General features: G+C 43.2%; 1 protein-coding gene across 4 annotated transcripts in view; it reads right to left on the bottom strand.

The window, feature by feature from the left end:
* Nucleotides 1–24,581, bottom strand: part of LOC147016709 (integrin alpha-11-like) — a 121,627-nt gene that overhangs the window by 40,001 nt on the left and 57,045 nt on the right. For 3 of the 4 annotated variants that reach the window (XM_085847858.1, XM_085847856.1, XM_085847857.1), the window contains exons 6-15: nucleotides 19,905–20,032; nucleotides 15,692–15,840; nucleotides 14,931–15,081; nucleotides 14,656–14,821; nucleotides 12,718–12,791; nucleotides 11,094–11,244; nucleotides 9,929–10,074; nucleotides 9,195–9,335; nucleotides 3,275–3,481; nucleotides 719–849 (exon numbers count right to left, since the gene is read on the bottom strand). In XM_085847858.1, the coding sequence (XP_085703984.1) occupies nucleotides 719–849; nucleotides 3,275–3,481; nucleotides 9,195–9,335; nucleotides 9,929–10,074; nucleotides 11,094–11,244; nucleotides 12,718–12,791; nucleotides 14,656–14,821; nucleotides 14,931–15,081; nucleotides 15,692–15,840; nucleotides 19,905–20,032 (1,444 nt within the window). Of the gene's footprint in view, nucleotides 1–718; nucleotides 850–3,274; nucleotides 3,482–9,194; nucleotides 9,336–9,928; nucleotides 10,075–11,093; nucleotides 11,245–12,717; nucleotides 12,792–14,655; nucleotides 14,822–14,930; nucleotides 15,082–15,691; nucleotides 15,841–19,904; nucleotides 20,033–24,581 lie in introns of those variants that run through there. The other variant, XM_085847859.1, reaches the window with a different exon arrangement.

Here is a 24,581-nt window from a genome sequence, read left to right as displayed (position 1 = left end):
CTAGCCATCGTTATATCCTGAAGACAGAATTGGATATTATTGATAGTTGCCACATGTACATCAATTAAATAATATCAAATACTTATATTATACATATAAACCTTGATGTGGTAACATTTTTAACGCCTTTATCTTAATCCTTGACCATGAAAACATAGGTATAGACACCATTTCTGTGACATTATCATGTAAAGTTGCAGAGATATTCAATGAAGTCAATTTTTCGGTAATGGCGGCAACTAATTTACATAAAGACAAAATATATGGATGTGGTAACTTTTTTAATACCTTTATATTAATCCTTGACCATGAAAACATGGGTATAGACACCATTTCTGTGCCATTATCATGCAAAGTTGCGGAGATATTCAACAAAATCGATTTTTCAGTAATGGCGGCCCTAATTTTCATATAAAAAAATTGCCCAAAGTTGTCCTGAGGACAACCCAGCTGGAATACTTCAGGGACCCCTTAGGATGACAAATCAACCAAAATACCATGTACCTTTGACAATTCATAGGTACACTACAGTGAACATAGGAAGGGCAAATGGACTACTGGGAAGGCAAAGGCACCCAAGAAATATTTGCTATTGGGCTGTTTCAGCAGAATACAAGACAGAAAGAAACAAAGAAAGAAAAAGAAGTTAAATAAGTCAGGTAAAAGTGCCAACCAACATCAATAGCACATCGTTAGTCGGTGAGAGAACATTCCTTACCACAGCAACAATGCCTTGTTGTCAGCTCCGACTGCTATGTCAGCAATGCCATTACCATCCATGTCCAGCTTGCCATGGATGGAACGTCCAAAGAAGCGCAGGCCAGGCATCACATCAGCTGCTGGAATTCTCTGCAGGTGGAAACAGCAATGACGGTCCAACCAGGCCACAACCAGCCTCAATGAATACTTAATTAACCCCATACTTTTTGAAAAAAAACGGGGGGATATTGTAATTGGCTCTGTTTGTCTGTTGGGTGGTCGCAAGACTACCGTTATTCTCAGGTTTTCCGTCTGTCTGTATGTATGTAATGGACAGCTCTGGAGGCCAGAGGAGTCAACCAATTTTGATGAAACTTGACAGGTAGGTTCATACCAGGATGTAGTTCAATGCTTTTGAGCACCGTTGCTATGGACACCACCGTTGCCTAGCAACGGGACTTTGAAATTTTTGAAAAATCCAAAAAAATGAATTTTTTCGAAAATCAAAAATCGGCTTCCAGGCTTTTATGCACACTATAATCAACCTCTTTGTCAAAAAATTTCAGCCTGATCCGTCAAAAACTGTATGACTAGTATGCAATTATATAGCGACCACCCATGTCGCCTACCAGCTTGTCTGTCTGTCTGTCTGTCTGTCTGTCCGTCGCGCTATCTCCTCATAAACAATAGTAAAGAAATTCACCAAACTTGGTAGTTATGATCACCACATGGCAAGAAGGTGCGACAGCAGTATCATTTTTGACTCTTCCCCCCTGGAGTGTGTTCAAAAGGTCAAAAAACAAAAAGTTTTTTTTTACAAATATCAAAAATTCAAATAACAAAATATCCAATTTTTATCTTGCCAAAACGAAGTTTTTGCAAGATATGTTAGTCAGCTTGTATGTTTTTTTGTTTGTTTGTTTTTGTTTGTTTGTTTGTCTGTCATCACGTATAAAAAATTCTGCAGAGCACAGTTAACATTGGAAATTTTGGTAACTTCGCATATCAGAGGCCTATAGAGGTCCCTTTCAGTGCACAAAATTTTGAAGGTCAATGTCACTTTGTCGCAAATCAGGGGAGTCGACGAAACCCTTATTTTTTGAGTACTTTTGATCGGATCGTCTTCAAACTTCATGGGAATATAGTTCATGGTCTGGCGCTCAGCTGATTAATTTTTGGTGGCGATTGGCCTTGACCTTCATGGTTAGCGCCTGAGGTCAAACATATTTGACCCCAAGGTCAAATTTTCAAGTTTTAGGAACCATATCGTGTAGTAACTCAAATTGAACACCTCGACGAGTGCTTTCTAGATATGTCAAGCTTGAGACATTATGACGTCATTTGGTGACGTTATGAGGCAAACGCATATTTTTCATGGCTACTCTGTAGAACGATTCTCATCGGAATCTCTCGTAGGCAGATATTCCTCAAGGAGTCGCTCCTGGTGGATAGCAGCTCTGTTCACCTCGGTGTGACCTTAAAGAAGTCACATGTGGTCACCTTTTGGCAAGATACGGGTCACCCTGCGGGTGACATTGTTTTTTTTATTTTACATATTTAATCAATACTTTGTTTATGCAAATCAACATTGGGGGATGTATTAAATATTTAACGAGTTTTAGGATTTCACCCATGGCTCATGCTCGAGGACGTTGGGACTTCAGGTCACAGGGGTCAAAGTTTAAAAAAGAAAAAAAATTGTAACTCAGAATTTGATATTGTGTCATCACTCCTGGTGTAACTTTTTGAAATCTTTCAACTTTGCATCAGTCGGAAAGCGTGGGGATTTGTGATGGCACGCCATCGACTTTGCTCTTGTTCATTCTTTAATTTATTTCCTGGGATGTAAAATTTCTCCACTTAATTTTTTTAATGTAGTATGGGATGGACAATACATTTCTTATAGGTTTTCTTAATCAAAAATGAAGAATACTATCGATTCATCAATTTAATTGAAGAAGTATTCACAAATTTAATGCCGCTTCCTCTATTACGCTGAGGAAAACAAGTCACACTAGAACGCCGCTCAGTAAAGCACATACCTCCGCCAGGATTAACAGTTTACGTTTTGTATCGCACTGATAGGCCGGATCGGAATCTGTACCTGAACCAAATTTGAATCGGCTTGTTCTCATCATCACCTAACCAACTCATCCACCTAGTTTTGTCATAATCCGTCCACAACTTTCTCAAATATCAAGCTATACTGCATGTCGTTTTTTGGCCCAATCTCTCAAAGGTGAAAAATCACTTCAATTTTTTTTTTATTCTCGTATCCAGATCCGGATTCGGATCTTCACCAAAATTAAATCAATTTGTTCTCGTCACACACACATCCTGTCTACCGTCCAAGTTTCATCTGAATCCGTCCACAACTTTTTGAGACATCGTGCTCAGACAGACGGGTGAAAACATAACCTGCGTCCACTTTCAGTGGCCGAGGTAAAGAATCAAAGTGCACGAGAACCGGGTCTAATTAAAAAAATTATGATTTTTTTTTGTTTTTGCCATAGACGAGTTAAAAATCCCAATCTGATGCAAAAATCCCAATCTACATGACTGCTAGTTTACACACCTGACTAGGTTTAGAATCCAGCATTCTTGCATGGCCAGAAAAGATGTATAAAGCTCCTTGGCCATTATTTTCCAGTGGTGCCCCGACAGCGAGCTCAGCAAAGTTGTCGTGGTTGAGATCGGTCAGTGGGCTGAGAGCAGACCCAAAACGTGAGGCTTGGCCCTGATCTTCAGCTGGGAACAGCTCCTTCTTCAGCTGCCACACCCCCTAAACACAAACAACAGATAGCAATATAATGATTTCACATTTTTACCATTTAAGCATCAGCAGGAGCAGAAAATTAATAAATACACAGTTACAATTAAAATACTTGGATGAGAGGGAAGTCACTTTCAAACTTTGTTGTGTGGTGGAAGAGCATATAGCCTTCTCTACACTTGTCCATAACATCACCATCAACAAGTCAATCAAAAGAGGACAAAACAATAAAAGTGGACAAATTAAAGGCAAAGTAAAATTAAACAAATGGGCCATGACAGAAAGAATCAAATGTCTTTAAGAGGAAATATCGACAACAAAAATTCAGTCACCTTCGGCCAACTAACAATGACTAACAGCTTTTTATAGTCGTCTCTGCCAACCACCACCACCTACATCGTATCACACTTGACAGATAGTACCATGTCAAATCCCGACACCTCTGGTTTTTGTGTTGCACGGGATTGCGTGGATCCATAGCAGTAAAGTGATGGATGGAATCCACAATCAAAAATAAGAAGGGGTGGGAGGGGGTGGTGGTGGTGGTGGTGGTGGTGGTGGTGGTGGAGAAGATTATCAGTGTGCAGAACGCAAACCCCTGCGGTTTCTCTCTTGATAATTTCTGATCTCACATGCATAATCACAAGATACAGACCATGTGTTACAGAGCGTTGGTTCTGCCGAAGCATTTTCTTGGCCAGAAGTCATGCTGGGTGGTTTGTCATCCCACTGTCAGTGGTAGTTCGGACAGGAATTTGCAATTTTGCCATGGTGCTGGCGATAACTCTTCTAATCCTCATGAAAGACACCATTGGATCTTAAACGTCCACCAATGAGTGCTAGCAGTTGGGACACACTGCATAATGGAAAACCAAAAGATGATTCACTTTCAATATAACACCCTGCCTGCAAAGCACCAATTCAACAGTTAAAATGTGGGTTTGGCCCAAAGATAATCATGCCATCTCTGCACAACCCTATCGGCCCACTAATCGGAGTGGGCAATTCCAAAGGAAAAAATGTTCAGTACACCGACAAGGAACCGAAGACACATCTGTTTGGGGGGATGGATGGGGAAGCCCCATATATTTAGGGAAGAGGGGAGGTGGGGGATCTGCAAGCAATTATGACATGCAGTTGTCTTTTACAAGACCAGCTTTGAACCCGTCGCTTCACTGATGGTCAGGTCAAGTCAGGTATGGAAGCATGCACCGGAGCAGAGCGTCGCCACGTCCACTTTCCGCCGGTACACCAGGGGCCTCCATCTGGCCATCCTCCAGGCAGATGCCAGGCCCATTCCTATCTCCTTGAGATGCTGATCAACCTGCTGCAACCACGAGGCATGTGGTCGGTCTATTAGCCTCCTCCACTTGCGAGGCTCCCTCGTTGAGAAAATCTGGTGAGCAGGATCGGCGTCAGGAAAATGAACCATATGTCCATACAGCTGCAGTTGACATTCAGACAATGCAAGAAACAAATCTCATTTGAGTCTCTCTCAGCAGCCGCTCGTGAGACACAAAGTCTGACCAGCGATAGCCAAGGGTTCTCTGAAGAGACCTGGTACCAAAGGAATTAAGTCTCAGTCTCAGATCCCTGGTCAGAGTCGAAGTCTCACATCCGTAGAGCAAGACTAGAAGCACCAGGGACCCAAAGACTCAGACTTTCGTCCTCCTGCACAGGTACCGACAGCATCACACCCCATGATCTCGTGAATCCATGACTCCACAGGCCCGACTCAAACGTCGATTGACATCTGGTTCACCGACAGCAGATACATGAATATTACTGCCAAGGTAAGTGAATCTCTCCGTGACCTCAACATCCTCACCCCAAACAGGTACAGACAAGATAGCAGCTTCCAATATGTCATTGAAAGCTTGGATCTGAGTTTTGACCCAGGAAACCCGTAATCTCAGTGGCTCTGACTCCTCATTCAGCACCTCAAAAGGATATCCCGAGTCTCTGCAAAGATGACTGCTGACGGTGGTTGCACAACCTAACTTATATTGTTGTGAATTTGGAAGCTTACTGCACACAACAGCCAGGTCCTATAGGTCAGTTATATCGGTAAGTATGTGTTTCTAGGTAGGGTCCCGTCCTCTGTTTAACGGGCGATTACTTGTACGTGCGCTGTGAATTATTTTATAGTTAGGATTTTTACAGCGCCAACAACGCCCATCTTCGCTTCTTCACCATCGGCCTTTCCCACGCGCATGCGTGTCGGCACAGCCGTGGGCGGAGTCCAATGTACCAGGCAGGGTTTCCTTGGATGTTGGCGTCTTGGATTTCGCTCCAAATACGGGCATGGCGCCCCTCTCAGCCAATCAGAGGGGTGCAAGCACGTCTGCCGCCTCTCGGCCAATGGGGAGCCAATGCAACATATTGCTGTTTGACTTCCTGGTCGAGGGGCGGAGACATGAGCACCTCCCCCCGACCAATCTCGGATGGCCGGGAGATCGCCCGACACGCCTGTCCAATGAGGGGAATGACACGAGACGGATCCCTCCCACCTGTCAAGAAAAAGGTATAATGGTGTGGGGGCGACCCAGTGAGAGAGTCGGAGGGTTCGTTGGTTGAGGCTGAGAGAGTCTTCCCGCCGTGAATCACCTGCCTGCGAGCCGGAGGAGAATCGCTTGCCTGCCTGCCTGCCTAGCAGACTTGCTTTGCCTGCCTCGTCGCCTGTTTTGCCGGTGCATCATGCCAGCGCCCGATGCTACCCTCCATACCTGGTGTTTGGAGAGGCATCGTGTTGCGGGTTTGAGTCCTGCCAGGCCAGATCGTCGAGAACCGCATGAAGCGGAAGGGTCCAAGCCAGTCTCTTACCTCCAGCTCACCTTCCCTCGGAGCTGGAGATATCAATAAAGGCCGCGGCCACCATTTCTTCTTTTTTTCGGGGGGGGGGGGGGTGTCTGTGTGTGGGCCTGTCTTTTAAGTAGAAACGCACAAGTGCTTGATTATAAATTGCATTCCTTTTATTCGGTTAACCATGCCATCTTGCGTGTTCCCATGCCCCATTATAAATAAATATCCCTTTTGTTAAATGTTCCAGCTCGTTTCTGTGTTTCTTTCATTGGCTTAGCACGGTGCGGGTTTGAGAAATAGCGAGCCTGTAAATTGTCCATTTGGACTGACGGGCCTTGGTGACCTCCGCTCGGGTTACACACGGTTCGGGCACGGTAACGGCTCGCTCCGCTCGAGGTCCGTCGGGAGTGTGAATTCCCCAGTAGCTTTGCCGTGTGGGTAATTAGGTATATTGAAGTTTGGCAATTGACCCGACCCCATGCGGTCGAATTATTGGCGATTCATGGTCCAGTAAGGGACCCGTGCCTTTCGGACTTATCCGAGGGTCACGACCTAAATTCCGGGGTGTTCGGTGGAGCCGACTCTACTGCTCCCTCTAGCGGTTGTGCTCGCCACCGATACCCGGCTCCACAACAATATTGTTGCAAATTCGCGCCCACCGGTGTGCGAGCGGCCGCTCGACTCGAATGGCAGCTGCCTCGCCCACCGGAACGGACAATTCCGTTGTGACCCTCTCGGAACAACGCCGGGAGCTAGTCACGGGTGGGGGTTTAACCCCACCATGACCATGCCAATTGCCCACCCACACAGGATAGGGTTGCTCGCCAAATTCGATCTACCTAAGTACCTGCGCGGATAGGCAATCTTAAGTGGTCCGTCCCGTGCTATCGGGATAACCGAGCGGTGTTATTGTCGGCCTCGACGGTTCCGATTAATTATCGGGCGTATTAAGCCCACTACGAACCCTTTACGTGAAGCAGGATGGAGGGTCAATAAAGAAAAGACGAAGCGAAACGGGAAAACAGTTCACACAATGCACATTTATTACGCGACACATGGAAAGCACACATATACAGCCAAACAGTCAAAATGCACATGGAGCAGTTACAACAAGAGAAACAATGACGCAGAGTTACTACGGAATACGCGCACACACGGCAACACTTATACAGTTCTACTTTACAGACGGCGCCAACACACATTTACTCAAAAGCAAAGGAAAGAAGCCACCCTCATAGACAAGGGGGCAGACGGGCCTGTAGACCAATATGCGCGCGTGACCTGAAGGAGTGGCCAGGTCCGCGAGACCTGGTGTGTCCTACCCGCGTCCTTGTGACGCGTTGGCGGACGAGCCGCAGATGTGGCCGCGTGGCTGTGCCCCGACTCCGTGTTCCTTGGCGGGTTTCGTTGGCACGACGTTTGGAGTGGGGTGGGAACGGGGCCCCCTTTGTTGCACTATTTCAGCGCGCGGGAAAAGGGGGAATTGTTGATGCCCTGGGGGAGGGAGAATGGCTGGCTGGCTTGGGTCCCGCGACGAGCGATCTCCCACCGTGACCTCGTCGCCGACCGCCGTCCTTCTCGCCTCGGACCCGAGCTCCTTGGCCTCTTCCCACAACTCTCCTCAGCCGACTGCAGAACCCAACTTGATGCCTTCACCACCCGACTCCACTCTCTGCCACACTCTGCTCTCCAACCAAAAACTGACTCTCTACTATTCGCCTTGCGCTCGCCGTTTTATAGGCCGGCAGGAGAAACAATATGCAAATTTCCGGATCAGAATGACCTCGGGGTCGGAGCCACGCTCGCCAATTGGACGGATCAGAAGTGGGCGTGTCGCGTTCTTGATCCGAATTCTCCCTCGGAAAGGCCGCTATTTGCACTCGCGGCTTGGTGTGTATCTTGAACGAGCCCAAGACAGCCCGACGCTCAGTGTTCACAGGTGGTGCGGGAATGGCCGTAGAAGGAGAGAGGTGAGGGTGGTGGAGGGTTTATCGGTGGTGGTTTGATGGTTATGGCGGTTGAGACGTGGTTGGTTCAAAATAAAGATAGAACAGAAAAACGGCCATCTCAAAGCGTCGCAGCCCGAATGAATCACATAAATTCCCTCAAAACAACGGGTTTGGGGCGAACTACACATGTACTTGGAGTTATCTCACCTTCGGGCTTCATGGTGTTTTGCGAATTTCCACAGCCGTAACAATATATAGTGTTTCAGAACAGTCATACAGTTCATTGACAGTCAAAATTTCCAATTTTTAAAAATTATTCCATAAACATTTTGTTTACTGCTAACAACCCAGTGTTCATTTTTGTAAATCGCACACTAATTTGCCAAAAAAAAAACAATATTATGAATTTTTTTATGTTCCCAGGGATCGAATGTTACATCGGGTTTTTTTCAAGTCGCAAAATGCCATTTTCATTGAGCCATGAATAATACACCGCCATAAAGGGCCAGTATAGTGCTGGACATGATGCTGTTTTACTACACCGCAATCTTACTAAACCTGTCATCTCGACGTCCGGCGCCTCGCATTCAGCCCGTCACCTACGGACGTCAGATAGTCAGATATATGTGTTATGTTGTTCAACCACCATCAGCGAAGTGATATAAATTGGTTCAGTGTTGGACGCCTCGATGACATGCACGTCTGTAGAGGCCCAGCCTAGCGCTATACTTAATGCTGTAATGACTTCCCAGCGAAAAGAGCGTGACAGACAGAGGGACGGACAGACAGAGAAATCTGGCTCTTTAATATATCGATTACACAATTTTGAGAGAAGTCTATTTTTGATTATTTTGAGAGATTACACAATTAAAATTTCTAACATTTCTTAATGTGATTGGGAAAGGCCACAACTAGTTCTGGTCTTAGTCCAATTTGTAATGCAAACTAAGCCTATATTGCAAGAGACTCACCATGCTGAGGGCAAACACGTACACCTTTCCTATCTCACGACCCTGCCGATCCATGAACATAGGCGCTGCGACGAGGAGCAGATCATCCCCCCAATTGTTCACGTCCATGGTACAAAGCTCTCCGCCAAAGTACGAGCCAATCTGGATCAAACCGGGAACAGCAGTTTAGACGTTTGTGTTGCACAAGACGAGATAAATAGTCGGCATTTTAGTGATTACAAACAATGACGGAATTAAACAGAGTGAGGTTACATGTTTGGAAGTGAGATTTTCCGATATAAGTATGGTAATTAAATAACTCAGGTGTCCACCCATTCCATTGGGACCATACTCTGTGCAGAGCGTCGGTGCTGCCTAAGCAGTCTCCTTGGCTATTGGGCACAATCCTGGACGGGTCGCCACTCCGACGCAAGATACTCGAATGGCTCGATCATCCCAGCGAGCTGGCGCTCATTTTGCCGACCTCAGAAGGATGACAGGCTGAGTCAACCCCACCTGGTATTAATTCAACGGCCAAGCAGGATTTGAACTCAGGACCCTAGGATCCCAAGCCCACGAACTAAGGTGTGATGTTGCTCAATTCAACCGGCAAATAGCAGCTATTTATAGTAACAGTCAATAATCATTAGTTGGACTGCTGCTATTGGTTCAGCTTCATCATTATTGTAAGCAGTAATAAATAAATAAAAACTAATCCAATGCAAGTTTTTCTTTTACAAGAATCAAATGCTTGCCTGCTCTCCAAGAAGGGACTGATGCACATTGATGATGTCTCTCGGTCCAAATGAGAAAACCACCACCTTTCCGGTGTGGTTGAAACGTGGTGCACCAGCTACATATAATGTTTGTCGGTTGAACACACCAGCAGTGACTGCATACCCTGAAAGGAATATAAACATCCATGAACACTAAACTAAATATCATTGTACGTGATTCAGTGCTGTCGTATCGCCATGCTCCGTTACAACGTGGCGACATTATGCACACGTGCCGGGAATAATCATGCCTGGCCCAATGGCAATCGTGTAGTCCCTTACTTGGATTTACGTTGCGGTATCGTTACCTCCACCACCGAAGGTGAAGGAGGTTATGTTTTCACCCCTGTCTGTCTGTTTGTCTGTGTACAGGATATCTCAAAAAGTTAGACGGATCCGGATGAAATTTTGAGGACAGGTTTGGTGTGTGATAATGATGAACTGATGCGATTTTGGTGAAGATCTGAATGTGGATCTGGATACGAGAATTATTTAATTATTTAAGTGATTCTTCACCATTGAGAGATGGGGCCAAAATTGAAACAGTACTGTATAGCATGATATTTCAAAAATGTTTTGGGCCCGATATGTTCTAGTGGATCAGGCATTACGTGGCAGAGGGTATGTACTCTACCGAGTGCCCTTCTAGTTTTAAAATAGAACCATCTACTGAACAGCAGAACCCTCCAGATAGGATTATTCTTAACTTTAGAATCCCATTTTATGGCAAAAGTCTTCCTTTTGCTTCTAATCTTCCCCTTCGATACTTTTGACATTCTTTCTTTTTGCTCCGATACACTCAAATCTACTACACACACCTTTCCACATTTCCCTTCTCTACTCCTCGCCTTGGATCTCCAACATAGTCAAATCATCATGGCCTGCCACTCCAACTTTCCCTTCTTCGTAATAATGTTGTCATAAAATGTGAGCTGGAGAAAGCGTTGAAATATGAGTAATCTCCACAATAGAGTTTAAGAAAGGGTGGCTACGACACTCTCGTGTACAAGTCTGCTTTGCTTTATAACTTGGACAGTTTGTTAATGTCATAAACAAAACACGTTTGAGGACGATCAACATCACATTCTTGCCGAGGGTTAGTATCCGAATCATGGGCGATCGATACCCATGACCCCGAGCATACCAAGGTAAGAGCCAGGCTGCTTCATCTCCAAAGGAAACTCCTTGCCAAAAGCGTCATGTGGTGGCACGGTTATGAATTTGCTGTCAAGCATGTATCGCACCACGGTACCCGTCCACTCATATGCACCCACCGCTCCCAGCAAAAGCTCGTTCTGAACAAAAATAGCAGTGGAGATGAGTGCTCATTTGATTTCAATCTCTTCGGGGGATCAGTTAACCTTTACACATGATGTTCTGGATACAAATATCTGCAGTGGAAAATGTATTTGAGAGTTGTAAAATATGTTTTCTTTTTTCATGTTGGAGTGGCATAGACATTTTTACATTTTAAACACTGGAAATGTGCATAATCTAGCTACACGAGGAGATGTAATATTAACAAGAGTTACTAATTGGTTACAATATGTGTGGCCTGTGGACATGCGCACCGTGTCGCAAGTAAACACTCATAAAATCCTCAGTGATTTTCCACTTAAAAGAGGCACAATTAATAAATGGTAAAAATGACAACATTCCTGCTGAGCGACATCTCATTTAAATCAGTTCAAGATTATGATTGCCTTGTAGGATTACCCCTGGAAACTTTGAAATATCGTCTTGTAATTGAAAATATCTCACGGCATCCGATTTCCAACCAACCACCAAATCAACCAACTTCAAAATCTTGGTGATGCCTTGTCAACTGCATGCTCCCTCTCTATCCCTTTCCTCACTAAAAATGTCACCACAACTGGCTCTGCTCATGGGAAAGCCAAACATCTCAATTCTGTTCGCTTCCAAATCTTGGATACCCAACTCCTCGCTCCCTGTCCCTACACTACCCCACCAACTCACGTCTCACGGCTCTTGGACACCGTCTTTCCCTGTGCATGTGTGGTTGTAAACTAATAACTGCAAATTTACTTAATGTCCAAGTCACTTTGGCAAATACAGTATATATTTAACATAAATCACAATAACATTCTGAGACAACAGACAAATCAACACAGCTTGGACGGTGGATTTGAACAGTGGATCCAAGCAACAAGAGCCATGTGCTGAGATGGAAACACAAAAGAGGCCAACCCTAATGGCCAACAGATTTAGTTGTTGGTTGACAATAGTTGTTAAGTTGATAATGATCATATTTGTATCTGGAAATAAAATGTGGCCCCATTGTTAAAGAGCCAGTACTCAGGCAGTGACATATCCAAATGTAGCAATGATAGAGGTCAAAAGGTATTGTGTAAACAAAATAGGAACACTTTGACCCCATCCCATTCCATGTATGCTGTTATTCATTTCCTCTTTGTGTCACACGGTCTTTAACAAGGACAAGCAAGAAACAGAAAGCAGAGAGAGAGCAATCAAAATCACCAACAGCACAAATTCCGCATGCCTGACTTTCCAATACCCATCTCAATGCAGATCAATATCTCGACTTGACTTGCATTCCACCGTCACATCAGCTTTACCACCCCTCCCCCACCACCTCCACCCCCTTCCAATAAACAAATAAATAAATAAACACATGTACACAAGGTTGCTGTGATGCCCACATCTAAAGCGATCGTGTTGATTTGTGATGGGCCTTATTGTTGTCGTGTAAGAGTTAACAGCTATTCTGGCCTCATAGTATCACTTACACTCATAAGATGAGCTGAGAATCCTGCCTGCGACATTTCCAGGTTTATTGTAGTTTCGTTTTTATCACTCGAGCCTGCAATGACAGCCAAATAAGACAAAGCACTGTAAAACTCCATAAATCAGATGTTTTTGTTCAACATCACTATTTTATGAAGTCGAAATAATGTCAACAACTGATAATTAATTTTTATTTCAAATTAATCGATTCTGCATTTCTCAATGCTCAGAATGCCTATCCCCCCCCCCCACCCCTTGTTCCTTTTTCTCACCAAGACTGTTGCGATACTGGTTGATATGAAGATTCAGGGTTTAGAAAGTGAATGAAGTGAGCAATCCGAAAAAACAAACAAACAAACAGGCGAAAACGGCACTCGGTAGAGTTTACTCTTTGGATCCGCTGATAGGCCGGATACAAATCTGGATCTTCACCAAAATCAAATCAATTCGTCCATGTCACACACCCAACCTGTCCACAGTTTCGTCCAAATTTGTCCATAACTTTTTGAGACATCGAGCTATATATTGCTTTTGGTCCTGTCTCTCAAAGGAGAAGAATCACCATTAAAATTCTCGGATCTGGATCTGGGATTTCACCAAAAATCCAATAAATTTGTCCTTATCACACACAAAACCGGTCCACAAAGTTTTGTCTCAATCCGTCCTTAACTTTTTGACATATCCTGTTCACAAAAAGACAAACAGACAAACAAACAGGGATAACAAGCTCGAATGAGCTAAGATCCTCGTCCTCGTAATGATGACGTCATAAAAAACGAATATGACGTCATTGTGATGTATCAGGTTTGCGATAAATTATCTGTGCTAATGCCCGGCTTGATTCCTGCAAACAAAATTCAAACAGCTTGCCAAGTTTAGGAGATAATGGTATAGGCGATTTCCATTAGCGGCGATATTATGACGTCAACTTTTTTTCTAGGAAGAATTTTCAAAATCGGAGATGGTTACTGTCTGCGCGTGGCCTTTCTGCATGTACATGGCAAGTTTCACGAAGATCCGATGAAAACGCTGGGTTGTGAAACAAAAAATGTCAAAAAATAGGAATGACGTCATAAAAATTGATATGACGTCATAGTGATGCATCATATGTGCGGTAATTCATCGATCTATAATTCCAGCAATGTGTGTGTGTGTGTGTGTGTGTGTGTCTCTGTCTGCGACCGCAGTTTCTCAACGACCGCCAGTCCGATCGAAATTGAAACTTGCCAGGAATATTGCCGGGGCCCCGCAGATGTGCGTTGTCGAGGTTTGATATTGATCGGACGAGCGGTTCCCAAGTTACGGCCATTTATCTGTCGACCAATGACAGGACAACACAATTCTTCTTCGTTTGATATGACGTCACAATTGATGCTGGGGACCTGAGTATGTTTCCCAAGTTATGGCCATTTATGATATGGTTGGTCCAATCTAATTGAAATAATTCCCCAATCCAGTCGTCGTTTACGCCCCTATGGGCCCGTACTAGTCTCTGCTAATGTCCCGTTCGATTCCCGCAAACAGAATTCAAAAAGCTTGCCTAGTTTGAGATAATGGTTTCGGTGATTTCCATTAGCGGAGATATTTTGACGTCATAACTTTTTTTTCTTGGAGGAATTTTCACAATTGGAGATGGTTACTGTCTGCGCAGGGTATTTTTACATATATATATGTCAAGTTTCAGCAAGTTTCGATGAAAACTGTAGGCTGTGAAACAAAAAAGTCCACAAGAACAACAACGTGAGTAAGACTTAGAGATCCTCCACGAGGATCTAAAAACACAACATATTAATAAGGTAATTATCAACCTTTTTATTTTTATTTTTTACAGATTGCATATTCCAATAACTTGACTTAGAAAGCTGTATTTCCTGCTTTAACATCAAAGAATGACAATAAACCCCCCCTCTTGGGTTAAATGGGTGTTTCCCCCACTTTACCTTCCAGGCTGAAGATTCGCTCTCCGAGGGTGTCTGCAAGTCCGATGAGAACGCCTTCATCCGTGACATTAAAGAAATGGTCATTGACAGGGCTGCTAGCAATGGACTTTATTTCCTTGATGAACTTGGTGGGATCCTGGCCTTTACGGATGTAACTGCTAAGCACCTGTAAAAAAAGGAATGCAAATGACCAACTTTCATCATCATGCAGAGAAAAGGGTTAATGAGAATCACAAACTCTGATTTCAACAAAGCATAATAGAGAAGCTTTTTACCGCAATGGCATAGCGTGTAATGCCTTCAGCTTCAAACTGCGAAATAGTAGTTGGAAGTTTGACAGAGTCATGAGACTCTCCATCCGTAACCACTACCATCACCTTCGCTGCCTCTGAGCGTCCTCCATGTAAAAAAGTGAAGCCATGCTCTCTGCAACAACATGTTACACACTTGGCTTATCTTTTTCAATAGAAAGGGAAGGAGAGAGGGAGAGAAACAGAGAAAGAGCAAGATATGGGGAGAGAGAGAGATAGAAAGAGAGAGAGAGAGAGAGAGAGAGAGAGAGAGAGAGAGAGAGAGAGAGAGAGAGAGAGAGAGAGAGAGAGAGAGAGAGAGAGAGAGAGAGAGAGAGAGAGAGAGAGAGAGAGAGAGAGAGAGAGAGAGAGAGAGAGAGAGAGAGAGAGAGAGAGAGAGAGTGTGAGAGAGATAGAGAGATAGATAGATAGATAGATAGATAGATAGATAGATAGATAGATAGATAGATAGATAGATAGATAGATAGATAGATAGATAGATAGATAGATAGATAGATAGATAGATAGATAGATAGATAGATAGATAGATAGATAGATAGAGAGAGAGAGAGAGAGAGAGAGAGAGAGAGAGAGAGAGAGAGAGAGAGAGAAGGAGAGAGAGAAGGAGAGAGAGAGGGAGAGAGAGAAGGAGAGAGAGAGAGAGAGAGAGAGAGAGAGAGAGAGAGAGAGAGAGAGAGAGAGAGAGAGAGAGAGAGAGAGAGAGAGAGAGAGAGAGAGATTCTCACCTCGATTTGTCCATTGCAGAAGCCGTCAGTGTTTCTAGTCCGTTGAGCTGCTGCATTTTCTTTGCAGCCTTAAGAATATCTTCCTTATTCGTGTGTGTGTTTAAATCAAACACAACTTGCCAATCCTTGGCATATTGGTGCACACCTACCTGGACAAAAGTTGCAATATTATTTTCTCCACTCAAATAAAACACATTTACTACAAAAATGAAAAACATTCAGTGGATTTTAAAATCTTTATATTTTTGGAAACAGGATCATTAATATCACTTGAAGAATTGTTAAACTTGTCAACAAATGCATCAAAATATTTTCAGAATACGACCAAGAATGTTTCAATGAAGTTGCATCCATAGTATTAAATGCAAGAAAGTGAAAGCACTGGGAAAGACTTTTCAGCTTTCCTATGTTTTGTAACTATGTGACTTTCATATTGGCATTTTCATCCTGTGTTAATACATGAGATATAATGGGGTGCGTCCAATTACTGGCATCAATACACTCAATCATCTGGACAGAACTGACAGCAATCAATGGAAATACAAAAATAGAACGACACTCGGTAGAGTGCATCCCTCCGCCAGACTGAACAGTTCATGATTTGTATACCACTGATAGACCGGATCTGCATCGGTACCTGAACCCAAATCTAATCGGCTTGTTCGTGTCACCAACCCAACCCATTCACCAAGTTCTGTCATAACTCTTCCACAATTTTTTGAAATATCGTGATATTTTTGGCTACATCTCTCAATGGTGAAGAATCACGTGAGAAAATTCTCGGATTCGGATCTTCATCAAAATCGAATCAATTGTTCTTTGTCACACAAGCCAACCTGTCCACAAAATTTCGTCCAAATCCATCTGTAACATTTTGAGATATCTTGCTCACAGACAAACAGACAGGTGTGAAAACATAACTTCGGTACGGAGGTAAGTATGCAGAAAAATTGGAATGTTCTCTCTGCTGTGTGTAATAAGCAGAAAGTAGGAGTGAACTCGAGAGTTCGTAGAAGCCCCAACCCCGCACAGTCTTGAGAAAATAAAAAAAACAGAGGAAATGGGAGGGCCTGTGAGTGGCGAATTTGATTGGTGGTGTTATGTAAAATGCTGAAATATTTTGTCCAAGTACGTACTGTTAAACGGAAGGGTTTTGAAAGTGCCAACAAGGTGATTTGTGTTCTACAGTGTTCAAGTATATAATTCAATTGATATAAAATAAAGATTTTAAAGGTCGTAAAAAAAAATTTGGGGGGGGGGGGAAGTTTGCCGCCGATAATGCAGCGTCTTTTACACCACCTTATTTAACACGTTACATTCGTTGCTTGTGCATGTTGTTTATGTCCTTTATGACGGCCCTAAAACATTAAGTTTCCTGTTCGTAATGATTTTCAATTCTGTTTGACTGCCAGACAGGCAGACAGAGTAAAAATATTATATCACTCCTTTCTGTGCATGCACAATCAGGATGAATCAGGATGAAGTAGTGCTAAACCGCAGGTTCGTGTTGTGATTCGTGTTCAAAATATTTCAACGGCGGTAAACTTTTGAATCAAATTTTTGTTTTGTGTTTTTTTTTTTTTCCGACAGCCTTATCTTATTTTAATTGATTTATATACAGTACTCGAACACTGTAGATGGCAAATCACCTTTTGTCACTTTCAAAAACCTTGTATGTAGTGGTACATGGAAAACCATTTCAGCCGTGTTATGGAGATTCAGCAGGCAGACAAATATGACGGTGTCTCGTGATGTTTGTTTAATGCAAAAAGCAAAGCAAGACCATTCCCATTTCTTGATTCCCAAGACCGCACGGAGTAAGGTGCTCCATGAACTTTCTAGTTTTCTTTGCATGAAGAGTGTGAAATGATAAATTCCACAATGATCAGTTCTTGCAGTCATTTATAAATTTACAATTTCAACTTTAGTTTCCTATTAGTTGCCCATTGCTGCTGTTGGCATTATCGATCAATCATGCCTCAAATTTTGAAACATTGGATGAAATATTATTCATACATTCTGCATACTAATTTGATTCATAATTTTTAAGGTAATGGTTAAATGAAAACGTTATGGAGGAAAAAATAATTAGGGGAGCAATGACAAAGGGTGGTTGGATTAGAGGTGGAGCGGAGAAGGGATGTAGGAGACAGGTTGGTGCGTTAAATTTGTTATACTTGTAATAACCGCTCTCACCCGAGGCAGCACTATGCCATACTAAGAGAGAATTAGGGTTCTCCCTCCACCCTAAACCCATCAGGATTATGGAATTTTCTTTCCCAACTAAAACCTCCCCGTGCGTACACCGAGTACAACCATCAGTTTTCAACTCATTCCGTCCAGCGGTGCAAGAGTGCATACAAATCGAACACACACACACACACACACACACACACACACACACACACACACACACACACACACACACACTTCTCAAATTCTAGTCTGATATCCAGAATTTATCACCAGAAACATCCATAGAGAGTCCTTGATGGAATCTCACCAGAAACATCAAAACAAATGGGTGCATTTCTTCTTCAATTGGTCGCTGTGATCCCATCTGTGTCGGTTTTTAGATACAAACACAATTTTATGGAACAAACCCTCGTATCCTTTGGCAGTTTCCTCAAATCCTTTTCATCAAAACGAATGGCTTAGTTAATCTGCCGGGAAGAGACGTCTTTGAAGATCGTTGCTTGGCATTAGTTTCTACTCGACCCAAGCTTTCCAAAACTGCAGTCATGAAATTGACCACATTTAGTTGCTGCTGGTCATTACATTGACCAGATTTCATGGCTGGTGATGACATTTAACGGGTGGTCACTCTTTTCAGGTGGTGAGCAAAGGAAAACACACGCATTCATAAGTATGTACATTAAGTGGCTGGAAATGAGAGGAAGTCGCTCATTCTGAGGGTCTAATCAAGACAGAATCCACTGTAATCGCAAAGAACAAGTGCAACATTGAAACAAAATGTGTTTGTAACTTTGGAGAGTTAAAAAGTGACAGCATTTAAATGTTTGAGCGTGAAAATATTTCATATCAATGGATTATAAAACGTGTTTACTCGATGGACGTATAAAGTAAATGTCATTTTACAATCATTACAAGCCAATATTGTTTTGCCATATAATCATGTCGACAGAGTTCGGAGGTCACATGAAAAAGCACATAACTGTCAATAGATCCATCTCGCACTTGCACTGTACACACATCGATCACAATACAATAAAGACAACGATGAAGGCCACGCTGATGATATCTGCACTGAAATGCCAGACACCGATTCACATTCTCATGGGTGAGTCTTCTTGTGTTGTTGTTGCGTATGGCAGCTTGGCTGCGGGGTGGCAATCATTTCTTGGTAGCACAGCTGTGCCACTGATGCTGTGCCCCTCTACCAGTACACTGGTACTCATTTTGCCAACCTCAGAAGGATGACAAGCTGAGTCAACTCCAGCTGGTGTTAATTCAGCAGCTAACGGGTCTCAAACTCAGAATCCTAAGGTCCCAAGCCAGCCACCCTAACCACCAAGTCAGCACCGGGCTTATGGGTGAGTGATGCCCGAGTTATCCGATACACGGCAGCACACCCAGTCTCAAAGCAAGCCGTCATTGGTGCCTGCATCCTGGTGGAAATAAATTAATGTTTAATGTTCACCTCCATGCTCAGTACTTGTGATCATAAAACTGCACTAAACCCACCTTGTACCGAGCCAGAACATCTCAAAAGCAGCATTCTGTTTGGTGTAATGAGCAAAGACAACTGTCCTCAGAGATTTATAGATCATGTTCTGCCGACAGAATAAGCTGCAATGTCTAAACGTCAATACCTCAAGTGTGTGCCGCAACATACAAATTATTCATGTTCAATCAACAAAGCGCATCAGAAAAGCGTATGGGAGATTTTGAGCAAATTTTTTGATTTCAAAGCCCGAGGGCAAAAACTACGGGCAAACCAACCGGTTGGATGATGTAGGTACTCAAACGATGAATGTTTTTGACCTTCTCAAGTCTTTCCACATTGGCCTGGATAAAATGAGTGCTCGAGCCTGTGTTACCTCGCACTCACACTGTGCAGCTTATCGCAATTAGCCAATTACATACAGTGCTCGTATATACAGGCATTGCTCGCCGCAGACTAAGTAAATGAAAGAAGGCCTTTCTGGAAGGCCGACTTTTTATACAGTACTGTATGCAAAATCCAAACAACCTGGGTGTGGTCCGGACCAATGTCAAAGGTCTTGAGAACATCAATGAGAAACTCCCTCACTTTCGACCAATCGTAGATGCTGTTCGAACCATCCAGGAGAAAAATAATGTCCATTGGCTTGCTGCAATCTGGACACACAAGTACAACCAAACTGTATTACGAGATAATGTGGATTGCAAACTCAAAAATGCAAATTGCTGAAAAATATAAATTACTAAAAGGAGCAGTTTGTGTGTGTGTGTATGTGTGTGTGTGTGTGTGTGTGTGTGTGTGTGTGTGTGTGTGTGTGTGTGTGTGTGTGTGTGTGTGTGTGTGTGTGTGTGTGTGTGTGTGTGTGTGTGTCACACTTGATTATAAAAGGTTCCTGCTGTCATAAAATTACCTGTTCGGTGAATCATAAAAGTGTCTGTTTTCAGGATGTAGCTTAAGGCCCGGTCACACCATGACGTTTTAGCCAGCGATGGCAATGTATTAAAATGTATGTAAAACGCTGGCTGACGTTGAACTTTTGATGTTTTTTTTTTTTTAAGATTCGGACGTATTCATAACGAGTTGGTCGTATGCATAACATATTAGTAATGGACACAGAACGTTTCGTTGTGTTATAGATAACTTATACCAATGAATGCTGAACCTGTTGTCGGCTGAACCTGCCTGTTGAACCCCAACGATAGTCTAACTTAGGCATAGCGCGTTGCACGCATCGCCGACGATGTCGTGACGTAGCCTATTAAAAGGCTGACGCACAACGATTCGAATCATAACCGCACGAGACATCGAAGTGTCAACATCGCGGTCACACCTTGGCGATCTTGCCAGCGTATGCCGACCGAAGAAAAATGTGTCTAAAACGTTGGGGGCACGTCAAATACAGTATGAGTAAGTTTGGTATACGTGAGTAGAACGCTAAAGTACGCTATCATAAGTCGTAGTAAGTAGAGTACGTCAAGAAATTTTAAACATGTTCAAAATTTTACGACGTACTCGGCGTATGACACACGTTCCGCATGGGATGGGGATAAGTTTTACACACGATATGTGGACGCTTACACACGTCCACAAAGGCTACTTATAAGCTACTCATAAGTCGAAACACGTCGCGGTAATGTCTTTTTTACGCGAAACTTATTTCTAACTTATGTTTGACGTGCTTTGAACCAATTCTTTACGTAGTCCCAACACACATCGACGTATGTAGACGTATTCCAATGACGTCTTCCGGTCGACAAAAAAATAAATTAACGTGTTTCTAGCTTACAACTGCCATATAAAGACGTGTTCCCAGCGATTTTGGGAATTGGTATATAAAAATGGTGTTCATAAAAGGGGAACCCAACAGTGTTTTCGAGTCCTTTTTGAGTCGATGTCCATGTCAGCAGTATCAGTATCAGTATTCGTATTAGTAGTAGTTTGTTCATGTTGGCAGTAGTAGGTGAATGTGAGGGGGAGGGTGTGGGTTATGATGGATCGTCCTTGCGTCCGCGTGTCCACGGGTAGGTTCATAGGCTGCCACTCAACGATTTAAATGGCTGCATCTCCACTATTGAAAGTAGACGCTTGCACTCAACAATTGGATTTTTTTTACACTCAACGACTTTTAAATGGTACCACTCAGCTATTTTCATTGTTTACAATGAACGATTTAAATTGCTGTCACTCGCCTTTGTTTTTTGACGCTGGCGCTCGGAAATTTTAATCGTTTCGATTGAACGTGTTAAATCGCTCAAACTCGACTATTGAAAGTAGACGCTTGCGCTCAACAATTGGATTTTTTTTACACTCAACGACTTTTAAACGGTACCACTCAGCCATTTTCATTGTTTACAATGAACGATTTAAATTGCTGTCACTCGCCTTTGTTTTTTGACGCTAGGGTTTGGAAATTTGAAGCGTTTCTTCTGAACTTGTTAAAACACTCAAACTCGACTATTTTAAATAGACGCTGCCGATGGACCATTGGAATCATAGCCAAGCTAGACATCGAAGTGTGAACATCCTCGTCATGCCGAAGAAAAGTTTGAAGAATGCTGCAAAAAAGTGTCCTGGCCGTGGCCGTGGACGCTGACGCAAGGACGATCAATTATACCGACGTCTTTCAGCCTATGAGTAACTTAAAAGTAACGTCTGTCGATTTGTGGCAACGATCGCGTAACGTGCCAACAACACGTTAATCATAGGTTAGAAATAAGTTTCGGGTACGCTAAACATTACCTCGGCGTGTCTCAACTTATGATTAACTTACAAATAGCATGTGTTGACGTCTGTCAACGATCGCAGACCGTGCATACAACTTGTGGCCAGCGTAGCGGAACGTGTGAGTCATACGCCGGCATACGTCGTGAAATTTCAAGCATGAAAAAATTTGAGGACAACCGAAAAGTACAACGTTTAAAGCCGACGTACAACGACGTATGGCAGTGTTTTTCAGCGTGCTCTCAATGTTATCAAAACTTACCCATAACGTATTCAACGTGTGCCAGCGTTTTAGAAAAAAAATTCAAAAATCGGCATACGTTGGCTAAAACGTCAAGGTGTGACCGGGCCTTTAATGTAGCAGCTTCAAAATTAACATTTGCATTATTCGACAAAAGCAACAACCCTTGAGAATAAAGTATGCAAGGAGCACACAAAATTATATATTGTAATACTTCTCAAAGCAATAGAAAAAATATATATAAAAGTACATGGAAGGAGCACACAAACAACCTCAGTCAACAACCACAGCCATGACGATAACAACAACAATCCTCTTCGCGATGGTTGTACCCCCAACAAAAGTTGGGGGCCAAATCTTCCCTATTCCTCCCTGCTGCCCGGATTTGTCAGGGTAGTGCGGTCATGGTTCGAGCGTGTGGTCACACTACCTCTTGTCTCTTCTTTCTTTCTCTTTCTCTCCCGCTCTCTCATGTCCCTGGTTTTACCAAGGCAAGAGTACGCCATATTAGAGTTGAGGAATCTCGGGATTGCTCCCGGGAGATTGGTCGGCTATCTCCGTGCCGCGGGCCTGTTCGAGTGGAACTGTTCAGGTCTAAACAACGACAACAACCACGTGTTCGAAAATATCTTTCTTTTTCGCGGGTTTCACTTCATTTTATTTACATCCTCCTGGAGGCCTTCTTTTCATAGATAGACAAGCAATATTGGACTGGTGAGGTGGAACCTGCTATCTTTTGGTTATACCAGTCGGCGATGCCCCAGATCTTGTATCCTAGTTGTTTAGAAATTGCATCCTTGAAAGAAGTTCATGATTCCCAACTGAAGGCCATTTTACGCTGGTTGCACGGATAAATGCCATTGCATACATGATTTGTCTTCATCCTGTATAAATATGTCCAGTGAGTGGAGAGCAAAACCGTTGGCTCGTGAGGGACCTGATGGGGGACGAGAGCAACTATTACATTCTGTTGTTCAAAATGGCAAGAGGAAATTCTTTAAATTTCCAATAGCTTTGATTTACAGCCGTTGAAAGGTCGTAGGAGTTTCCCATGCTCAGCTCCTCAGTCTGCACTCTCATTGTAATATGTGCGAGCTATTTTTAATGTTATCAACGTGATTCTATATTTTTAATTATTTTTATGCAGGTGTTGGGTTTCAGGGAAGAGCAGAGTGACAGGAGGCAATTTCTTTAATATTGCGTCCCAGAGTTCTTTCACACTTTGTGGCCGTTGTTGCGGAGGCCATAATTGACAGTCTAATACAAAGCAGTTTGGTTTGTAATTTGGCAGTGGAATTCGAAGAAAATAAAAGGTAAGTGATCAATATTCCAAGAACGTGCCTGGTGTTGGCTTAATGGTTCGGGTGGTAGGCTTGGGATCTGAGGATCTTGAGTTCAAATCTTGTTTGGCAGTTGTATTAATACCAGGTGGGGTTGATTCAGCCTGTTATCCTTTTGAAGTTGGCAAAATGAGTACCAGCTTGCTGGGATGATGGAGCCATTTGAGTATCCTGTGTCAGGGTGCCAATCGATTATCCCAATAGTCCAGGAGACTGCTTTGACAGCGCTGATGCTCTCTGTACAGAGTATGGTCCCAATGGATGGATGGATTCCAATAATTGTACAATGTGCTCTGCTACACCCAATTGAAGAATGGTCTATTTCTGATTTCAAACCAAGCCAACTTATTTTCGAGTAATTCAAGAGCATTTTCACTTCTGCGACATGGAATGGAGACCAGCATGACATCATCATGTGATACATCAATGCGACATCACTGCATGAGGTACTTGTGCATCACCATTACGTTACATTAAATATGAGGAACAAATGGTCAAAATTACAAGTGCCCATAATCTCAAATTCTGCTCCGCTGCTCTTGCTTCTCCAGTTGCTTGTATCCCCCATTTTCAGGTTTCAGAAGGAGAAATGGAGTCCTCCCCCAGGACTCGAAGTATCCACCTCCATATTGCTAAAAGATCACGTTTCAAGGAACAAGTTGTGAAGTTTTTTTTTGTGGTTATTTGTTTTGTTCCGAGTTCTTTTCAGGACCGTCACTGAACCCCAGACAGCCTCCAATTGTAGTTTATCGTAATATTCCCCGGTATAGTTTTTTAAGATCTCAGTGAGGATCTTCTTTGGCTGCCAGGATGGCCTGGAGGTACGCACACTCACTTCAACGCTATCTAGCCTGGGTTCGAATCTTGGCCCGGCTATAAACTGGCATCCTGGTGTTCTACATG

The sequence above is a fragment of the Eptatretus burgeri genome, chromosome 11 (assembly GCF_056783735.1).
Source record: "Eptatretus burgeri isolate ZD-2024b chromosome 11, Ebu_testis_v1, whole genome shotgun sequence".
NCBI classification, from domain to species: Eukaryota; Metazoa; Chordata; class Myxini; order Myxiniformes; family Myxinidae; genus Eptatretus; species Eptatretus burgeri.
The sequence above is the reverse complement of the archived record's forward strand: the minus strand, read 5'-3'. Positions and strand labels throughout refer to the sequence as shown.